At 44.0% G+C, this 20,880-nt stretch overlaps 1 protein-coding gene across 2 annotated transcripts in view; it reads right to left on the bottom strand.

The window, feature by feature from the left end:
* Positions 1 to 18,780, bottom strand: part of Bcat (Branched chain amino acid transaminase) — a 28,345-nt gene extending 9,565 nt beyond the window's left edge. Inside the window, exons 1-8 of one of the 2 annotated variants that reach the window (XM_089566135.1) lie at positions 18,569 to 18,780; positions 18,327 to 18,502; positions 17,369 to 17,437; positions 16,257 to 16,463; positions 14,451 to 14,561; positions 9,818 to 9,937; positions 6,517 to 6,677; positions 4,664 to 4,806 (exon numbers count right to left, since the gene is read on the bottom strand). In XM_089566135.1, coding sequence (XP_089422261.1) covers positions 4,664 to 4,806; positions 6,517 to 6,677; positions 9,818 to 9,937; positions 14,451 to 14,561; positions 16,257 to 16,463; positions 17,369 to 17,437; positions 18,327 to 18,362 — 847 coding nt within the window. In that variant the 5' untranslated portion in view covers positions 18,363 to 18,502; positions 18,569 to 18,780. Of the gene's footprint in view, positions 1 to 4,663; positions 4,807 to 6,516; positions 6,678 to 9,817; positions 9,938 to 14,450; positions 14,562 to 16,256; positions 16,464 to 17,368; positions 17,438 to 18,326 lie in introns of both variants that reach the window. The other variant, XM_089566134.1, reaches the window with a different exon arrangement.
* Between the last annotated feature and the right edge of the window lie 2,100 nt (positions 18,781 to 20,880).

Raw genomic sequence — 20,880 nt, 5'->3', positions numbered from 1 at the left:
ATGTACGACAAGATGGGCAGTAAATGAAAAACTTGAAGACTGGTGCACTGAAAATTAAGATATACAAGTTCTTTGCAAGCAGCAAGGCAGCGACGACAGCCGTGCTCTAGTATGTAGATACTGCACCACTGAAATGGTAAAGACTCATGCAAAAAAAGTCCGACGAACAGATTCGAGAGCGCCTATTATTGTTTCGCCACAGGAAGTTCAAGATGTTGGCTAAGGAAGCAGAGGTCAAAGGAAAATTCCAGCCTATGTAGTTTGATCTCTCATACTGACAGTGTGAGAAAGAAATGGAAGCGGAAGGTTGAATTATGACTTTGACTTTGTCCGTGCTTTGGCACACAGCGTAATCAGCACGGAGCACGAGGATGGACCTCTTGGTGACTGTGCGGAGGTACTGCAAAGCCCCAATGACAACGCTGACAGGACAAAGGCTTCAGATTAAATACTTGAAGGATGTATAACAGAAGGACATTGCAAATTCGTGGTGACCTGCACGATGTGAAAATGAGTGTTAACACTGATGAGTCCTCCGACATAAAAGGAAAGCTAATGATGAAAACGTTGTTCTGTACCAGTTTTCCAGTGTCAGAAAGAAGCTAGTGGACGTAGAGAGAGTGAATGCATTAAGCAGTTACACAGGGGCTACTGCGATCAGCAAAGCACTGTTAATGTACAAAAAATGGAAAGATGTTACCGCTGTGGCTACAGACTCCGCAGATTACATATGAAAAATTATGAAGAAAGTGTGTTGAGCTGAGGCTGTTCTGGGTATTACACGTGAAAGGTCTGGCCCACTGAATACACGTTTGTGTAGAGCATGCTACTGCTTCATTTTGCGCCTCTGACGTTCGGACAGTAGTTACTAAATTTGGTGCGTTATTCAAGAATGCAAATAAGCTACACCAAAAGTACATTAATATTTCGGCAACCAACGGCATGTCTGAATATTATGCAGAGAAGCCTTCTTCTGTTGTACTAGACAGATGGGGTAGTTTCCATAGAACTCTTTTGGTTGTCGTGGAAATGTGGAGCTCACTCACAGACATTGTTAAAAGCACCGACGAAAGAATCAAAGCTTGAGCTATTAAAACGCTGCTTAATGAGAAACAGGTTGTTTCAGCAAAAGCAATCATGATGAGGGATGTCCTAAATCCACTCTTAGGTGTGCAGACAAAACTTGGGAGTGGTAGGTTGCTGTTGCCTCAGGTCAACCACCTCGTGAATGTCACGCTGCAGCAAGCCATGGACAAGGTGCAGACTACATAAGGATGTCAAGCTTAGGCAGTCTTGTCCCTGTTGTCCAAGAGTGCCACGAAGTCAGTCAACTCCCCAACTAAAGAGTTCTGCTCCAAGGTAAGGATGAAACAGGATGCTATAATAAGACAAAATGTCCACAACGAAGATGGAAGCCAGTTGCAGATATGGAAACTTGCGGCTGCCTTGGATCCTTTTCAAAAATGCCGACTGAGCCAAGTGTTTGAGGACTACAAAGCTCTCCTAAGCATTGTAACCTCTGATATAGCCCTACTGCTGGACAAATCTGAGAAATATCTGCTAGAAGAGACCTCTCATAACACCAGCATTGACCTTATATCATACAGACATGGCTGTACTGCGTGCTACCCTTTCCTGGCAAATGCCGTTTTGCCAAACTTTTGTGTATTACGAATGACTTTTATGGTTTATTGGGGTTTAACGTCCCAAAGCAACTCAGGCTATGACGGACGCCGTAGTGAAGGGCTACGGAAATTTCCGACCACCTGGGGGTTCTTTAACGTGCACCGACATCGCACAGTACACGGGCCTCTAGAATTTCGCCTTCATCAAAATTCAGCTGCCGCGGCCAGGATCAGACCCGCGTCTTTCGGGTCAGCAGCCGAGCGCCGTAACCACTGAGCCACCGTGGCTGGTATTACGAATGACTGCTGCGACGTAGAAAGAAGTTCCAATACATGGAAACCTCGTGCACGTCTAGCATGGACACAGAACTCCTGCTAATGCAAATGACAATGTACGCAAATAAAAATCTCTAAGAGATAAAAACCTTCTTTTTATTTGAAAAGCTTCATACAACATTTCTGTTTTATAAAACATATTATGGTTTGTGAAATGTATCTGTGCTTTTTATGGTGTTTTTTATTCTTGTACAGATGCAACATGATAAACCCGAATTTTGTAATATTTTCTGAAAAAACCTGATGTCTTTCCTAATATCAACTCAAAAATAAAAACAGATTTTCAACCCCCCCCACCCCCCCCCCAAAAAAAATTAAATTAAACTTGGAAAACAAAGGGCCCTATTTGCAGCTTGTTGCACCAAAATTCCTGCTACAACAAATAAGTTTGATGACTTCCACCCGAGCGGATCTTCCAAAAAGGGTAACTATCTTTCCTCGTTTATTTAGATTGAAGATTTAAGATATTTGTACACCTGTAAACATGCAAACATGGACACCTAAGGAACACCAATTATTTCAACGGGAAACAACTGCAAAAGCCACATATGGCTGCCCCCGCTATAGACCCACAACTGTTTTATGGCGATCGCGTGTCAGGGGCTACCGACTATAGCTAACACAAAACAGCCAATCTGCAAAAAGCCATGTCTCATGAAGCAGCCCTGCACATCAGCACAAATGTTGCTTCGGAAGAGGACTGAATGATTAGGAAACCACAAACAGCATATGGGCAACAATGGCTCCCTATATGCTCAAATTCGCAAGAAGTGGGCTTACTTTCAATGCCCAGAGCAAAAACTGGAGGGGCCACTTAAGCTCTGCCTTAAGGATATGACATGAGAGCATTAATGGGTTAACGCCCATATACAGTCAAGCCCACTTATAACAATATTCAAGTGTCATGGAAATACCATTGTTATAACCAATAATTGTTATAACAGGGTTGTGCCGAAAAAAATAAAAGATGACAAACTTCACAGCATTTATTGACAGTAAATACCCGGAGGGGTTTGATTGTTCTAATGCCTGTAAAAGCTCGTTAATGCGAACTTCAGGGGACCAGACAAACATTCACCGATGACCAAAGCACCGCCATCACTGCGCGCCACCGGGAGCTTCGCGCACCTCCATGTCCCAGGAATCAAGCCGGCTTTCCGGAAGTGATTCTTATGGGAAATTCAAGAAGCATGCAGAACCAAGGGTGCGGTGACAGCTGACAAGAGAAAAAAACCATGCTGGCTGCATGCACGCGCACTGCACCGACTGATTGGAGGTACGCATGGCGTGCGTAGCCGATGCAGCAGCTCTCCTGACGCGATGACGCCTGCCTCTTTTGCTTTTGTGGCGTTGCTGCGCCAGCTTAGTCCATTGGTCGGCCCCACACGTGCGCACTTTTGTGTTGTAAGCATGGTTTTGCTGGTGTGGTTGTAGCATTTCCTTCTTTTTTTTTTCTATAACGGTTGACACTCAATTACCAGATTTAATTGTTATAACCAATAATGTGCCTTGACAGCATTGCTATAAGCAGTTTATTTTACCATAGAACACATGGCAAAGCTGATGATGCCATGACTGACCATTGTTATATCCGATATATTGTTATAACCAGTATTGTTATAAGTGGACTTGACTGTATGCAGAATTGGGCATTCTAAACTTTACATTCATATATTCCTAGGAATCCCCATACCACTCCTGGCACAGTGGTGCAGTGGTTAAGCGATGCCCCACTGCCCTGCGATGGTAGGTGCTGCCATCAGTGGGGCTTATGTAGCCCAGGTTGCTCTTCCTAAGTAACCTCTCATGACCAATCCTTATTTTAACTGCCACCTGCCATGGTGGTCAGTTTGCTCACAATTCGTTGGGCAGGTTGTGATGACGGCACAGGGTCACGGGACCTAGGCAGCCCACCTAGGCTGCTTTTCAGTTATTTCGCTCGCAACGCTGCTGCTTCCACTGCCGCCGCATTTTCTAAAGCCTTAAGACTATCATGTCAAAACCTTTACACGACGGCCACAGTCCACGTCTTAGGAGAAAATATTAAGGTACTGAGCTGATGATACACCACCACATTGCTGCACATGAACGCATGCCAATCATTGCCAACTCCTGCTTTAGGTGTTCTCGGCACCCTCAGCAAAAATCAAGAATCCAATATTTTGTAGACAGTTTTTAATTTAGAAGCATAGAGGCTTAAGCAAGTTGGTGAGACATGTTAAGCAAAGACAAGAGGTAACATACACAAGCACCAACTGTCAGCTCTATTGCATGGCTGTCACACCGCTGAATGTCATGGCGGTGTGACAGCCATGCAATAAAGTTGGTTGGCGTTTGTGTGTGTTATCTCTCATCCCCATCTTTCTCTGCCGCACCATTCTTCACTTAACTTAAAGCTTGGTCCAGCTGTTCCAATGTTTGAACAGTGCAATAAAAACTCAAGCTTAGCACCTTCCTTTTCATTCTTTTATCAAACACCAACCAGGGCTGTTAAAACATGGCCAGGTGCTTAAGTTTGCGTCTATGTGGCGATGTCCCCCTTATCATGCGGCAAACATCATCCAAATCAACACACTAGTACTGAAATAAGCATTTCTGCCTAACTTGGGCACAAGACCTAAAGTCTTCTCTTGCACTTGGAAAGCTTGAGTAGAAGGGACATGCACAGAACAAAGAAGAAGAGTTCAGCATGCACATCGTACCTCCATCCCTGTTCTTGAGAAGCACCATGACGTTCATGGCCCCCACTTCCGTCACCTGTTCATCTTCTCCAAACAGCCAGAGCACCTGTTGAAGGTTTAACTTCTCAGCCTCGTTCTGCACCATCAGCGTTGGGGCGTAGTTGCTGCAAGGCAGTGAAGGACAGGCGCAGTCACTTTTTAAAACTTTTTTTTTTTAATATCTTTGTCTCTGTGTGGGACTGCACAACTCAATCTCCTGATATCTACCCCTCCTAGGACTGTTATATAATTTGCAATATTTAATGCCCTCATATTCCCTACAGAAAGATGTATCTATTTCACTAACATTCTTTCAGGGCAACACAGTAGAACCCCACTGTCACATTTTCATGGGAGCGCTAAAAACAAAACTGTACCAGCTGAGAAATGGGGTAGCCGGGAAGCGCATGAAAAAAAAAAAAGTACATCGCTGTCTGCCATTTCTTTTTTTACTTCAACTAGTAGCAGCATACTTCTCTAGAATTTTTCACGCTTTGTAGCTATCGTGATCATTTGCATGCGCTGAAAATACTAAACGACCTGCGAGAGCTCTCCATCTGCCTTAGCAGCTATTGATAAATGGGAGGCAGCAATGAAGAGGGTGGGCGCACGGTGCGGGCTGAGTTTGGGTACGTGTGCATGCCTCTGTACTGTTTCTGCGGCAGCTGCTTTAATTCTATACAATCCTAGTTTACTGCACTCAAAAAGTTGCATTTTTAAGCTCCAGGCAACAAGGAAAATGCGAATGATAGAAACATGCATCGGAGCCAACTAGCACACCTGTGTTGTGCAGCATTGCCCGCGCGGGGTTTGCTGCAGCATAGCTTCATTTTCGCGCCTTCGGTCTTGTTCATGCTCACATCGCAGCGGCGATGGATCTGCACCAACAGCCGCAATAAAGTTCATGCTGCCCTCAGGTGTGCTTGGAAATATTCAACTTGGTGTCAAGCCCATTGTTATATCCAATAGTTGTCATAACAGGGTTGTGCCGAAAAAAAGAAAAGATGACAAACTTCACCGCATTTATTGATAGTAAATACCTGGAGTGGTTTGATTGTTCTAATGCCTGTAAAAGCTCGTTAATCCGAACTTCAGGGGACCGGAAGAATGTTCACCGTTCACCGATGACCTAAGCACCGCCATCACTGCGCCACCGGGAGCTTCGTGCACCTCCACATCACAGGAATCAAGCAGTCTTTCCGGAGGTGATTCTCATGGGAAATTCAAGAAACATGCAGAACTAAGGGTGCGGTGACAGCTGACAAGAGAAAAACCGCGCTGGCTGCATGCGCGCGCACTGCACCGCCTGATTGGGGGTACGCATGGCGTGCGTAGCCAATGCAGCAATGCAGCAGCTCTCCTGACGCGATGACACCTGCCTCTTTTGCTTTCGTGGCGTTACTGCGCCACCTTAGTCCATTGGTTGGCCCCTCATGTGCGCGCTTTTGTGTTGTAAGCATGGTTTTGCTGGTGTGGTTGTAGCATTTCCTTTTTTTTTTCTATAATGGTTGACATTCAATTACCAGATTTAATTGTTATAACCAATAATGTGCCTTACAGCATTTGCCATAAGCAGTTTATTTTACTATAGAACATGTGGCAAAGCTGAGGGTGCCATGACTGACCATTGTTGTATCCGATATAGTTATAACCAGTATTGTTATAAGTGGGCTTGACTATTCAACTTGGTGCTCAAAAGACACTTTGGCACAAAGTTCAAACGATGCTGGCAAAGCAGGCTTGAATCATTTTTCTAACTTGAAATGTTACCCAGAGGCACGACACTTGTGCATAATAAAGACAGCAAAGAGGAAAAGGAACTCGGTGCAGCTTACCAGCCAAGCTTCTTGTCGCCAGTGCCTCCAGGCCACGCTCGGACGTATTTGGGGTCAGCCAGGAGGGACACTGGCTTGATGCCCGTGCGGAAGTAAGGACCCACAGGGCTGAGGATGATGAACAGCAGTGCCTGGTTGGACCGTGCGACTCCCAGAGTGGGCTACACACCAAAGGCAGAACAAGGGAAAGGCAATGTGGCAGAGAAATAAAACTGAGTGAAGACCTCTGCTGGGCAGCACTTCACAAGAGAACTACAGTGAAACTGTTGTTAATTCTGTCTCGCACAAGTCGGAACTTTTCAGACTTCCACATTGATGCGCATCGAAATTTCGTACATACAGTTAAACCTGGATGTAACGAACCTCCGTATAGCAAATTTCTCGATATAACGAAGTTTCTCATTTCCCCAACGCCGCCCCCACTGAAGCGCGTGTGTTTGAGACCTCCATGTAACGAACGCCTAGAGGGGGTTCACCTTGATGTAACAAACTCGCTAGGCCGACTATCTGTTAGCTTGTGATGAGTTACGAATTTGGCTAAAAAGTAAAGCACGAACTAACATGAGAGGAGTGTCAACGATCGCAACGAGCGACCGCAGTTGAGATACGCGTCCACCAGCGCATCTCCGTTGCTTTCGCTTTCGCCACCCTGCGGTTGCTCGCACGCAAGCCGTGGCGAAGGTGGCGGCGGCTGCCACAGCAGTCGCGCTATCAGGCATCAAATAATGGGGTTTTCTGCAAACATTTTCGAGGTGATTTCACCTACATTTATTTCTTATTTTGGTTTCCGTTCTGCATTGCTCTTTCGAGTCATCTCGCGAAAACTGCACGTAACGAAAACGTGAAGGTAACGAAAAATCCCGGACTTTTTTCAACTTCATTATATCCAGGTTTAACAGTATATTTCAAACAAGTATCAGCACTAAGCAATATGTTTGCAATCATGCCTATATAGTATAAATGCCTAACTGCTATCCAAGCGAGAGCAGTATTAGCACTTCATCAATTTTAACTAAAAAAAGGCAGCTCCTGTACCTTGTTGAAAAAACATTGATCGAATAAAAACCAGATTGCAGTGTACGAGCTCTATGCTCAGCTGTGAATCAGAATCTGAATATCAACCAGATCAAGATAGAGGTTCAAGAGGTTAAGAATTTGCCAAATGAATAGTTGTGTTCCATGGTTTGTCCTACATTTATTTTTTATAAAACTGGTTTTCATAAATTCGTAATGTGGCTCATGTTTTGTATATTTCGAAATGAATAGTGGCAGATCACTTTAGAAATTTGAAAAAGCAACCTCTGGTAAATGCAGCTTACACAATGATTCAATGAGATTAGATTCTGCATAAAACATAATGATGTTGAGTCACGTAACTGAAGTTTTCAATAAAGTGCACACTTTATTTTTTTCTGTAATAAATAAGAGGAGGAATAAAATGTAAACAAAAACTTCGCACTACGCCAAGCAATGCAATGCTCACGTGTCAAAGACCAAGAAAGTGAGCACTGAGGCACCATCAGTTGTCCAAGTGTTGCCTGCTACAAGCCACCTGAAACCCACAGCTCCAGTATATAGCCTCTTCCCCCCCCCCTCCTTTTATCCTACTGTCATGCGCACACACGTCATCTTGTCTGGCAAGTGCAGCAAGTGTTCTCCCTTCCTCCTACCACTATCATGCTTCACTACACCTCCGATATGCCTATGCTGCTCTCAATGCTCAGATTGTCATACCTAACTATACAACGCAACCTTTCTGGTCAGCCCCCCAAAAAACTCCAGCTTCTCCTGTGTGTTGAGCTTATTACTGCCACAGACTCATCTGTCTTGAAACTATTATGCATACAAACTCTTCCCATCAGCACCCACCTAAATGGCACATGTAGACTCCTTTTTTCTTTCCTTGGTTGCAAAAAAAAATGGTTTCCAAGCAGAATCAAAATGAAGGCTCTAAGGGGCCTAACTGCTTCACTGCATCGAAGCAATTCAATGGTCTGTGGCTGAGTTTAATGTCCCTTTGATTCAGCTCATGAGTATGGAGATTACAGGTGCATTAATTTAGAGACCCTTAATTGCCTTAATGAAAAAAACGGCCCTCTTTATTTCATATCACAGATCCTTGGAATAGGCGCAGTACATGGGATGAAAGGATGCTTACATCTCCGGACTATTGTGGTGATGGCAGGCAGAGTAGAAGACACACATGTGAGTTTCTGCAGAACTCTAAACTAGCAGTTTATTTGGGCGAACTTGTGCCCTCAGAAAAAACTGAGCTCGGCAGTGCTGCAGCAATACGCATACCAGGCACTAGTCGCGAACAGAATAGGCACTGCTTTCGAGACGAGGCGCTTAAAACGGAAAACAATCGAAGCATCGCAGAAAATGCTGCACATAATTATGACAGCTCCATGAAACCACTCAAGTTGTGTCTCGTGCAGCAAGCAAATCGATAAGGTCGCACAATAAACAAAAACAAACAAAGCTTTGCGAAAATATCCAGCTGCATAAGACAATTTTCATAATTTCCGCAATTACTGAAAGACCATACAAGTCATTTAGTATTTCAATGACCCTTGCAATAGGTGCAGGTGTCATTTATTGTCTGATAACTGTAGCTTTGTATGGAGGCAGAAAGATGCAATGCTGGCAGACCATCAAAAGATAAGCAAATGAATATTCTTGTCTCGACGACAAAGCTAAGTGTAGCCGCATGCACATTTCCAAGCCAAACACACTTGTTTACTGGTACCTAGACAGGGAATTTCAAGAGCACTTACTTCATGCCCAGAACTGCAATGCAGTGTGGTAAAGAGGGTGAATTCGCGAAATGATCTGGTACAGTATTTCTCACTCTTTTCAGTACATCCATTAAACAAGGCCTACTAATGCTAAGAGCATGTTACATAACCAGCCCTTCCATCATCATAATGCTACAACCCCAGTACATAATTTGCAAATAATTTATAGTGCATCTTTGTGTGCCCTCAAGTGTACACATCTGTAGAATCCCTTAAAGGTTTATGACGACTTCAGCTCGTCACAGGCAATTGGCATTTTAAAACGAGCTCACATCGTCATGGGCATTTTGCTACTTTCTGAATGGCTTTGATGAACAGAGGTCGCCAAACAGTGTTATTTCTTCTACAACAGAGATGGCAGTACCAGTTCTTCCAGGATACCTTTTTTTTTGTTAATTAGTCCTTACGGGGTAGACACAGCAAGCATATCTAAAGCATGGGCACAATGGATACACAAGCAGAATGGAAATGGCTGTAAGCATTAAAATATTTCGTCAGCCTACCTCGATGCCTATGAGTGTAGGCCGGATGTAGAGGGAACTCATAGGGTACTTTGGCACCCACTCCTTCTCTATAGAGACCAGCTTTGACAAGCATTTCAGGAACTCGTCACCGTCAAATTTCTGGAAAACAAGAAAATTCAATGAGGAAAAAAACAAGCAAGAGCACTTCGTGGACTTCGTAAACACACAAGGAAGTAATGAACTGGTCTCTTAGGAGACAATAGTACTCGAAATGTTAATTCTCTTTACATCACTTAATCAGAACGCTGGTAAGGCAAAATCTAAAATTAAAGCAAGCGTCTGCTATCAGAAACAAGTACAAATATACATATTCAGGAAAGCTTTGCGCAGAGTAACACAATACTGGAGGGAGAAACACACACACGAGCGCAAACTTGCAAATGTATTGCCAGAAACGATACACCGCCTTAAAGGGACACTGAGGAGAAATTGAAGTTGACTTGCATCGACAGAATACCAGCTCCTGATTACAAAAACGCCACTCGTACTGACAACAAAGCTCTTGTAACGTAGAAAAGAGCAAGAACCAAAATACAGGTATCGCCGCCACAGGCCAAACTCGCAAGTACAAGCTTCAAGGCGTCATAGGACAAAACAGTGTTGCTAGAACCAATAGTTCTAGCAACACTAGGACACGAGAGCTACGAATCACTGAGGCGTAGCAAATGTATGCGCAAATCTCCTTGACGTCGCCAGATGGCGCCATGTACCCGATAGCTACGCGCGCTCCTGCAGCGCCGGGACCAATCAGCGCTTGCTCTCAGCGGTATGGGGGCTCCCGGTATTCCGCTAACGGTAACAAGGTACACGGTATACCAAAGGCGTCTATTTGCGAGAACTTCGTTGACGACTTCGAGAACGGGATCCATTGTAACGCTGGCAAAACGCCGGTGCAAATGTAAACGAAGCAACGGCCGCAATAGCCGATAGATGCCTTCAACGTGCGGCCGGCGGTAGCTTTCTTTTCGGCTGCTGCTGGGCCGCACTGCTGGCCGCCAGAAATCACGGAGTCTGCGTTACGTCATGTGAATGTCATGTTTCACGTCACTTAGTTCTGTGTCGTCATAGCAGAATCCCAAGTTTGAATCAGAGCGGCGGGAAAAACTATTTCAACTTCGAATCCAAATTTCTTAGAAATATAAATGCATCTTTCGCTGCCGGCCAAGTGGCAACAAAGCCATGAAATGCCGAACTATCGGATTTTGCTATAAAAAAAATATTAATAGAGCTCTCCTCAGTGTCCCTTTAAGAAGCAGAAAGGGCGCAAGTGTACCGTATCCAGTGCAACACATGTGGGGAAAAAAAACACAACAGCGAGCATATGGATACAGCAAATACTGCGTCAATGACAGGCACCAGCAAAGGCATACCAGAACATAGCGGAAATGCCCAGCTGGAAATCTCGAGGGTCTCCACAATTTCCTTCGAGAAATAGCAAACCCTAAGCAAGCGGACTATGTTTTTCCTTGTCTACTGCCGCAAGGGTGTTGTGCCCAACCATCTGCTCAGGCTGAACACTGTCTCACCAGCAAAACGCACATTTCTGAAGATCACTCCGTGTATTACGCCACCAACAACAGAGCTGCCACGTGATTGGCTGAAAGGCATACCGAGTGAGCTTTTCACCATGGGAACCATGTTTGTTTACTCCTCTTACTCTCCACGGTGAGTTAAAAAAAAAATGGCAAGAGCTGAATAAATTTCTGAGAATGCTCAGAGCATGTAGATCGAGTTCCCACTATAAAAAGACGACCTCAAAATCCCCTTTAGTGCACTTTTAATGTCCCGAAGCGACACATGGGCTATGAGGAACATCACACTAGAGGGTTCCAGAGTAATTTACATCACCTGGGGTTCTTTAACATGCGCTGACATCACACAGCACGGCATTTTTGTATTTCACCTCCATCAAAATAGTCACGGCTGGGAGCAGACCCGCGACTTTGGGATCAGCAGCCAAACAGCAAAGCCACTGAGCCACCATGATGGCGTTAATAGAATGCCCCTTTAACTTTTGCAATTGGTGGAAAAATTTGAGCATATTTCATGTTATTTAGTTACAACAATATAAGCAGAATTTAAACCATAAACAAAATGCTCCCACTGCCACCTTTTGAACTATTTAGGAAAACGGCTTGTATGTGTGCATACTTTACTCTACAATCAAAGCCATCTTTGTTAAGGCAGCACTTTACAGCCTTCCCTTCTGCACTCGCTTCTCTTTCGTCATAGAAAGATCACTGTCGTGAAGTTCTCAATGTCATGCATAAGGTTAATGCTTTTCTTTTCACCCATTCATCCCATGCATGACAGCCGCGTAATGTTTGACATCACACTGGTTTGTAGTCTACACCCATTTGTTTCTTTCTGCAAACTTTATCTTGACATGGTTTATCAACTAGTCCAGAGCCATGCATTACTGAGCCTTGCTTCTGTTTTATATTTCAACTATTGCCAAATGCAAATTATTCTACTGTTTATTATCTGTGGTATTATGAGCTTTAACGTCCCAAAGAAACTGGAGCTATGAAGGACACCGTAGTGGAGGGCTTCAGATAATTTCGACCACCTGCGGTTCTTTAACATGTACTGACATCGCCAGGTACACGGGCCTCTAGCATTTCGCTTCCATTGAAATGCGACTGCCGAAGCCAGGATCGAACCCACATCCTTCGGGCCTTTCAGATCAATAGACAAGCACCATACCCACTGAGCCACCACGGGAGCCTCTTTTTGTTTTGCAAGTCGCAAAAGCGAAATTCAAATGGGGGCACTGAACACTACCACATTCCATGGGCACACTACCTAAACAGAAAATCTTGAAGGCTTTAGATTTTAAGGACTGGCAACACCTTTGTTAACCCTGTTTCCATAGTCCTGATCAAGAAACTCATACCTGTGCAGCATGAGACTGCCTTCAAGACACCAGCCATGTAGTGCAGATGATAAATGAACCCTAAACTCTTTATTACTCAGTTCGTTCTTTTTCTTTTTCCCCACTTTTCTTTTTCCTTTTTCGTGTATTACATGACGGGAACCAACAGCCACCAGAACCAAGGAGCATAAGGGATGTTTTTTTTTTTTAGTTTGTAGTTTTCATCAAATGGAGATTAATAAAGCAGAATAAAAAACAACCACATGCTGTCGGTGGAATCTGAACCCAAGACCTCCGAATTTCGCATCAAATGCTCTACCAACTGAGCTACGGCGATGGCTGTCCTATCTTCTGCTTTCGGGGCTATTTATGTAGAGTGTGACCGAACCTTGAGAGTGTTCACCGGTGCCAACCTCGTTCGTCCATAGCGGCAGACATAGTAGCACCTAGTAGCTTCTCCTCTACAAAGTAAGCATGACTTTTTCATGTAAAATGAGTGAAAAATTGACATCTTGTCACCAATGGGACCAATAGCTTATGAGCACTTGTTAAATGTGGATATTTAGAATTTCACTTAAGCTTTCTGGTATAACATACTGACTACATAATTAAGAAAGTTGCTAAGAATCTTGACCCATGCATAAGAACAAATGTAACGGCCCCTTGGATGTTGCAGACCCCTGAAGAAACCTTGCACAAGATGTATCCTAAACAATACACTTGCACAATGCAGCATCCTCCAAACACAAACACTTAAATTCAAACTTCAAAAGTTTGAAAATCTAGCTGTTCATTATGTGCTGGAGAAAAGAAAAAAAACTCATGACAATGAAAGGTTAATTTTGAGAAAAACATTAAACTGGAACCTGCTGCACCATTGAACAGCTATGTTTTGACTTGAGTTCATTTACAATATATACCACTTGCAAACTGAATGATTACATAATCAGAATTTCCTCTTCATTACAACCCTAGAGTCCTACATGTTGAGGTTGCATACAAATGTACAGGCTGCTTCACACTTAGAGGGAAACTTGGAGCGCTTGGTAACCGCACTTTGAGAACAGCTTCCACCAAGAGACGGCGAAAATAGGCAGCACAAGGTGCAGGCTTGCAAGGAGTAGCCAGCCGTGCTTATTGCGCACGTACCTTTACTGCCGATTGTCCTCAGCTGTTGGCGGCAGTGCCTAGGGAAGCGCAGTGGTCACATGCTCCCACTTTACCCCAAAGTGTGAAACAGCCCGTGCATTACAAAAATACAAATGTACAAGTGCACATTAATCGGTCCTAGTGTACATGAACTACAGCTTCGTTACTTTTCTATTTTGCAGGGTCCCTAAATGAGGTATCTTCAAGCTTACTGGTAATTGTTAATTACTGTACCCTGCATTTAACCACACACTAGACAATGCACAGCTATGTGCGAATTTGCACAGTTTCCTCTAGCCAGTTTACTCCTAGTATATGCACTTATCCATGTGTTCCGTGTATCTCTTTCATTCTCCTGTTCTTTTTTGGCATCTATTCCCAATCACTAACACAGCTATATATCAGCAACCCTCCAATCTATAATACTAGTCAATGGTGGAAAACTAAATACACACTTCCACAACAGGCTTCATAGGCAGCATCTTGTCAAGCAAGAAGGTTAACACATGAAGCCATGGTCAGTGGTGTCTGACCCAAAAGTGCCAGCTGAAATTGAAACATGTGAATGCAACGAACTGGACTACTCACAGGAAGGTCGATTCTTCCTGCAGAGTTCAAAAGCCGTCGAACATTCATGTCTGGTCTGAAGAGCCGAATCTTGTCATCATGACCACGGTAAGCCTTCAATCCTTCGAAAAGCTGCACCAAGAAATGTTTAAACAACATGCATATAGCACACAGACATCTTCATATCTCCAAACTAAAGTAACAGCTTAATAATTATAGGGGTTTCAAATGCCACATTCACCAGGGCTAAGTGGCGTGCTTTAGTAGACGATTTCAAATCATTTTGATCACCTGCGACTACCAGTAAACGAGCGTTCTTGCATTTTTGCCTAAAAATGTAGCAGCCATGGCCAGAAATTGAAACACAATGTCGAGCTCACTGGCAGTGTGCCATAGCTGTTAATTGGCCGGCAAGTGTGACGCAATAGGTATTGTGACCTACATGCTGCAGAGAGCTAGCCTGGCTTGTAAACAAATAGACCCTTTACACAAGCTAAAGGGACAGTTTATTGACTTTTATAAACTACACTTTTTTTACACCATTCAAAACCTCCTTCACCATATAACCTAATACTTGGCTGTGGCACTGAAAAACCCAGCAGAACAATTTAAAAACTAACTTTACATTATAGTAGCCTCGTTTTCTAAATGATGGACAGTATCTGCAAACTTTGAAATCAAGGACAAGGCATAAAGTTAGTATACTAACTCTATGCAACTTTTGGACACAATGACTGCTGCACTGCCTAAGCAATGTGCAGCGGCAATAAGTGTGACATTAGCCAAAACTGTTCAAGAACAGCGACAAGCAGCAGGAGAAAAGATTTCTCCCAGCAATAATCACAAAAATAACGCTATGTATTGCTCTCAGTCCTACTCATACGTGTATTCATAGAGTGTACATCAATCCCAGGCAATGTCACCCGACTCCTTGGACAGCCGCTACATTTCAACACAGCATGATGCAATCGATGGCTCTGGATTTTCTTTGCCAATTTAAAATATCAATTCCTGTCAAAACCTCGAGCACAGCCAACGCTATTGTCACCATAAGGAAAGATCAACAAGAACATGCCAATATTTTTACACTCATTTCCAGCAGTAGACCGTCCCTTTAAGTACATAAGTTATAGATTACAGCACTTCCAAGTATTACCATTTTGCTCAACTGGAATGTGACTGATGTCCACCAAAATGCCCAAAACCTATAAGGGTGGAAGTCTGCTATGCAAGTAAGCACAACACCAACATAAACAACAAACACCACAAAACTAAAACCAAACTGAATCAGCAACATTATACAAAACTATATCGGAAGGCTATGCTCTTTAACAGAAAGATCCTCCCCATTAATAAAGTCTGCAAGAGGTCTGCACACTCTGCATTGCAATTTTGGGTAGGCTTGTTACTGAAGGCGGAAATTACACTAATATATAGTTTGGAGAAGCTTCACTTCATTGAGCTACTGATGACTTCCATTATAAGATAAGTAATATTCTCAACTACTGCAGCTAAAACTGTCTTCAGGGTTACATTCAGTGCACCTACATTGATTCAATTACAGGGTGCAAAAACCTGACAAAATTAATACAAATGCAAACAGGTCAGAGTAGCATTTGCATTTTAAAAGAACAGATCTAAGCAAGTGCTATCCCTTCATCAGCATAACTTTTAGTAAAAGACCATAACTTGCCTCCACAACACTCGTAAGCAGGCCAGCATTTATAAGTCGAAGAAAATTGTCTCTTTGCTGCTTGCATATTTTAAAATCACTTCAACAGCCACTTCATGGCATAAAAATTGGTGAACAAAATAAAGGTACATTACCTCCTGCGCATAATGCAAGACTTTGGCTGCAGGATGAAGCTCCAGGTTGCGCAGGGGTGATATCTTAGGCTTACCCCAGCCTTCTGCGTCAGTATATTTCACCGTGAACATGTGGTCACTCATGTCTTGGCCAAACAACAGTGTCGATGGGTCTGGCTTTGGCTTCCTGTTGGCAGCTGGTGTGAGTTCCACTTCGAGATCACTGAACTGAAAGGATGAAGCGAGTTTTCCAACAGTTCCCGTGACTAAATTTTCGTGTCACCAGTCACCTTTTCTAATTATTTATATGCTTTAAAGTCTGCCATACTGTTCGGTCAATAGATACCATACTAAAGGCAGGTTACCCATCTCTTGTCAAAGCAAAACAGCATATAAAATAACAGATTAAGCACACAGTACCTCAGTACCACATTCTTTTCCTAAAGCCGTACACCAGTAAGACCGTCAAGTCTCCTCCTGTAGCTGCTATTTCATATATCGACACTGTAATGTGGAAACTCGCACAGTTAGTGTGGTCGGGCACAGTCTTTGTCCCAGCAGTGCTGCTCAGCAGGCCGGCGTTCGCAAGCGCGCACCCGAGCTTCGTCAGCTTCGTCTTCTGTCATCTTCCTCTCCTTCGCCAGCGCTAGCCGCTGAGGCAGCAAACCCCAACTCTCTTTCTTACATTATCTCCTTCGCCAGCGCTAGCCGCTGAGGCAGCAAACCCCAACTCTCTTTCTTACAATAATGTTTTTGGTTGTAAGTACTATCATCATCACGACATCTGATATGAACAGCAGCTGTAAAGGTTCACAGTGGCTTCACAACTAAAGCTTTGTTCCTGCATTCTCGGCACACCGATTTCTAGTGACAGCTGGTAAAGCAAGTACAATAGCAGTGCTCAAAGACAGTATTTCTGAAGAGTTAGGTTCCTATATGCAGCCCAGCAGTGCATTACAATGCCTCATATTTAAACTTTCGCACATATTAGTTTATCATTTGCATTCCTTCCCTGTCATGACACTCAAATAAGGGATAAGAGAATAATTAAAGAAATAAACTAACCCATTACTAATGGAACCTTTCCATTAATATGGTATGACAAAGAACGACAAAAGAGCAACAAGCTTTACCAAAAATGTGGACCTCGCTTTCTCAGCATCTTTCTTGGGCTGGTCAGCAGCACTCCAAGAGTACCTCACCTGGAAGTGGTTGCAACAGCACACAGTACATTAAGTTTGATCAGTGACAGCGTGACTAATCTTCACGACAGGATGGCAATCACCATCGAGCTGCATGAAAGAAAGCTCAAGGTAAAGAGCCCTTGCACCACAACAAACCACCTCGCGATTATCAACGCCTTCGCGGCCGCGCCAAAACATTGTTATCACCGGCGTTCTCGCCTCGCAACGCGATTGATAGCTGCCGAGAGCGCGCTTTGCGAACTCCGATACGAAACCGGTATCTTCAGTCTAGACAGTCCAACATGAATGCATCTGAGCAAACATGCCGAAACAAGTACGAACAACTCGTACGACAACCGTACGACTCTCTTGGGCGGCACACAAACAGATAACACACTCCAAATAGAGACATTAGCTCCCGCGTTCAAGATTTTCAAGTACGGCGTTACTGAAATTAAATGTGCGGCTGGCTTGTGCCGGTCATGGCACGAACTGACCACACTTTGACCACAGATGACGCTTATGAAAACCAGTGCTTCCGACTGCGTTCACATTTGCCAACACCAGCAAGCGCAAGTTTTTCAGAAAGTATCTAAGCTTTCAATACCCTTGCTTCGTAAATCGCCCTGTCGCCCTTGGATCAAAGAAAACGGGTTCCAGTGAAGGCAGTGTTCACGCGCAACTTGAAAAATCTATTAAAATATGGCACTTGCCCTTACCTTTATACAATTAAATTAAACCCCGGTTCGGTAAACCGGCAACGTTTCTTAACCGCACGGCACGCCACACGAAACTAGCATGCCGAAAAATGCACAAGTTTGGCACGCATCTGCACATGCTGTCTGAGTAGTGCCAATAGGCTCACAGGCTACAGATACAGTATGGTGGGTAGTTCATGGTTACTTACGTTGTTCCGGCAGATTCGGAGAGACCGGGCGAGCATCTTGCAGAGACACTTGTATCTTGAAACCACAAACGATGCGGCGAAAGTCCAGAGTAGTACAAAGCACGCCGACGCAAGCGCAAGCCGAGATGGCCGAGACAGCCGCCAACAGGAGCGCAAAAAAAACCACGCGATAGTTTCTGCGTGGAAATCACAGAAGGCGCTAGCGTCGATTTCCGCGTACTGTGAAAGCTACAGTCGCTTACCGTGAAGCGATTGGTGAAACGGTGAAACCGTGAACGCGATAGCTTGTCGCCGCGCGTAGGGATTGCTTCCGTTGAGTGGGATACGCGTACACGTTGCAGAAGCAGCGAATTCACCTGACCGCAGCTCGCCTCGGGGGAATGCGCTCCGTCGCTGGTGGTCACATGCAGCTTACGATCGCTGGAGGCTCGTCTTGACGTCGAAATGACGTATGCGGTCACAAGACGCTTGCCGGCTCGGCCATGGGGCACGAGGAAGGAGCGCTTGTCGACCGGTAAACACAGGCGTGGCGTGTTTCACATGGCACTGCTCCAGACCGTAGTTAAAAATTGACGCAGGGCTGTTGCATAAATGTCTGCTCGGAAGACATGGGCAGCTACGTCAGTTCACTTGGCATACCAATGGGGTGTCGTCTCTTCGCTAAACCTGGACGCATCCTGTGTAACATGTCAGTTTTTTATTATTTACTTCATTTTTGTATCATTTTATTTCGTTCCAGATATTGGTACCTAATTCATTTTTATTTGGTCACAGCTGAAGTTACAATTTCATACACGGTAGCATTTCACTGAACGCTAGCAGGATATGATTTGTCTAGCTGGCATAAAAAAAAAAAAAAGGCTCCCAGACTTCGCTTTTAATTGATGCAAACAATCGACAGCTTTGCTAGCTTTACCGTATACCCACCCGCCTCTCACACGTACCACGATTGGTCACTTCTAATATTACTACCGATGGCGCATTCTCGTTGGCCCTCACTCCACCCTCTCCATCTTCCCTTGCGAGAAATTTTCCGCAGCTAGAAAACCACATTGACCCCCATTCTTCCGTCAAGAAAAGTACAAGAAATGCACGATGTAAACGGCATCGCTCCCTTCGAGAGTGGCCCACGAATCCGGCCGCTCTTAAACCTCGCTGATCGGAAAACGCGGGTGTTTTCGACTTCGTTTACGGCGGGGTAAATTCCTCGAACTGCACATTGTAGGCGAATCAAGCGCCTGAAACGTGCCTCTGTAGTTCTGTTGATAAATTACAGCTCTCGCGTTTGTATTTGGCTCGTTGTTTTCGCACGGTCACATTTCATTTACCCTAGTAGCACAAAATGTCGCCAGAACGTTATGACAATGTCGCCAATGTTTTATAATGTTGTGCAACATACTCCAACGTTACAGCAACATGCCCATAAGTTGGTCAGGATGACACTCTCTGCTAACATTGCAGCCAAATGCTCAGAAATTCGTTAGGATAACATACCATCTGCCATCTTCGGAACAACATCGAGAAGCAACGTTGAGGCAATGCAGCCTGATGAACGTTATTATAATGCTTGAATCATAACAATAAAGCAACATTACAAATATATTTCAAGCACAGAGTTCCAGAAGTTTTCCGACTGTTGCTATACTAAACATTTTTTTCAACTAGCAGTACTTTGCAACTGAACCTCTTCTGTTGCGCCTGCTATAAATTGCATGCACAGCTCGATTAATATGTCGCAAAGCTTTGTTTATTACCTATTCGCCACTGTCACCCTTGGGACACCCTTCAGGAACGGCTATATAAGCTCGACTCTATGTTATCCGCTCGGAGGTGAGTATATGAGTTACATATGTTGTACTGTATTATGGAGCTCAAGTGCCGGTCGCTCTCGTTGGTCCTCGAAAAGCGTTATGATATGTTGTGAAGCTTACCAATTGGCAGGCCTGCATGCTTGTGCAGGGTTGCTAAAATTTTCAAGAATGTTACATATGATGTTATGAAACATTGTGGCAACGTTGCAGCAATATTGTATATATGTGGACACAACATCCTGGGAAATGTAGCAGCAATGTTTTTCACATATGTTGTCTTGATATTGCCAAAGGAGGACACTAGCCACGTTAATGCAGCCTAAATAGGTAACATTGCTGCAATGTTCCAGCAGCAATCTGTGCTAATAGGGTACTTGTGTTTAAGTAGGATAAGATACATTTTTCTCGTTTGGAGAGCAAAGCACACACGTGTGTCGATCACAGCACTCCCCTTCTCGCGCCCACCCGATCGATGCTCTCTCTCTCTCTAACTCTATTTATATATATATATATATATATATATATATATATATATATATATATATAAAGGAGTAGAGAACCGGATTCTAAGTAGGCAGTCTCCTGTCTTTATATCTTATTATCTCCTACTTGTTACGACATATCAGCTCAGATCCACTACATCTTTTGCTGCTTCACTTCATCGGAATTCACAATTAGCGCGTGAAGAGCGCACAAACTTTGGCACCATATCAGGTATAGATGCCTTCAACCATTCCCCTGCT

This window comes from Amblyomma mixtum, chromosome 1, assembly GCF_055824585.1.
Source record: "Amblyomma mixtum isolate Tamu chromosome 1, ASM5582458v1, whole genome shotgun sequence".
NCBI classification, from domain to species: Eukaryota; Metazoa; Arthropoda; class Arachnida; order Ixodida; family Ixodidae; genus Amblyomma; species Amblyomma mixtum.
This window is presented reverse-complemented; position numbering and strand designations above follow the sequence as displayed.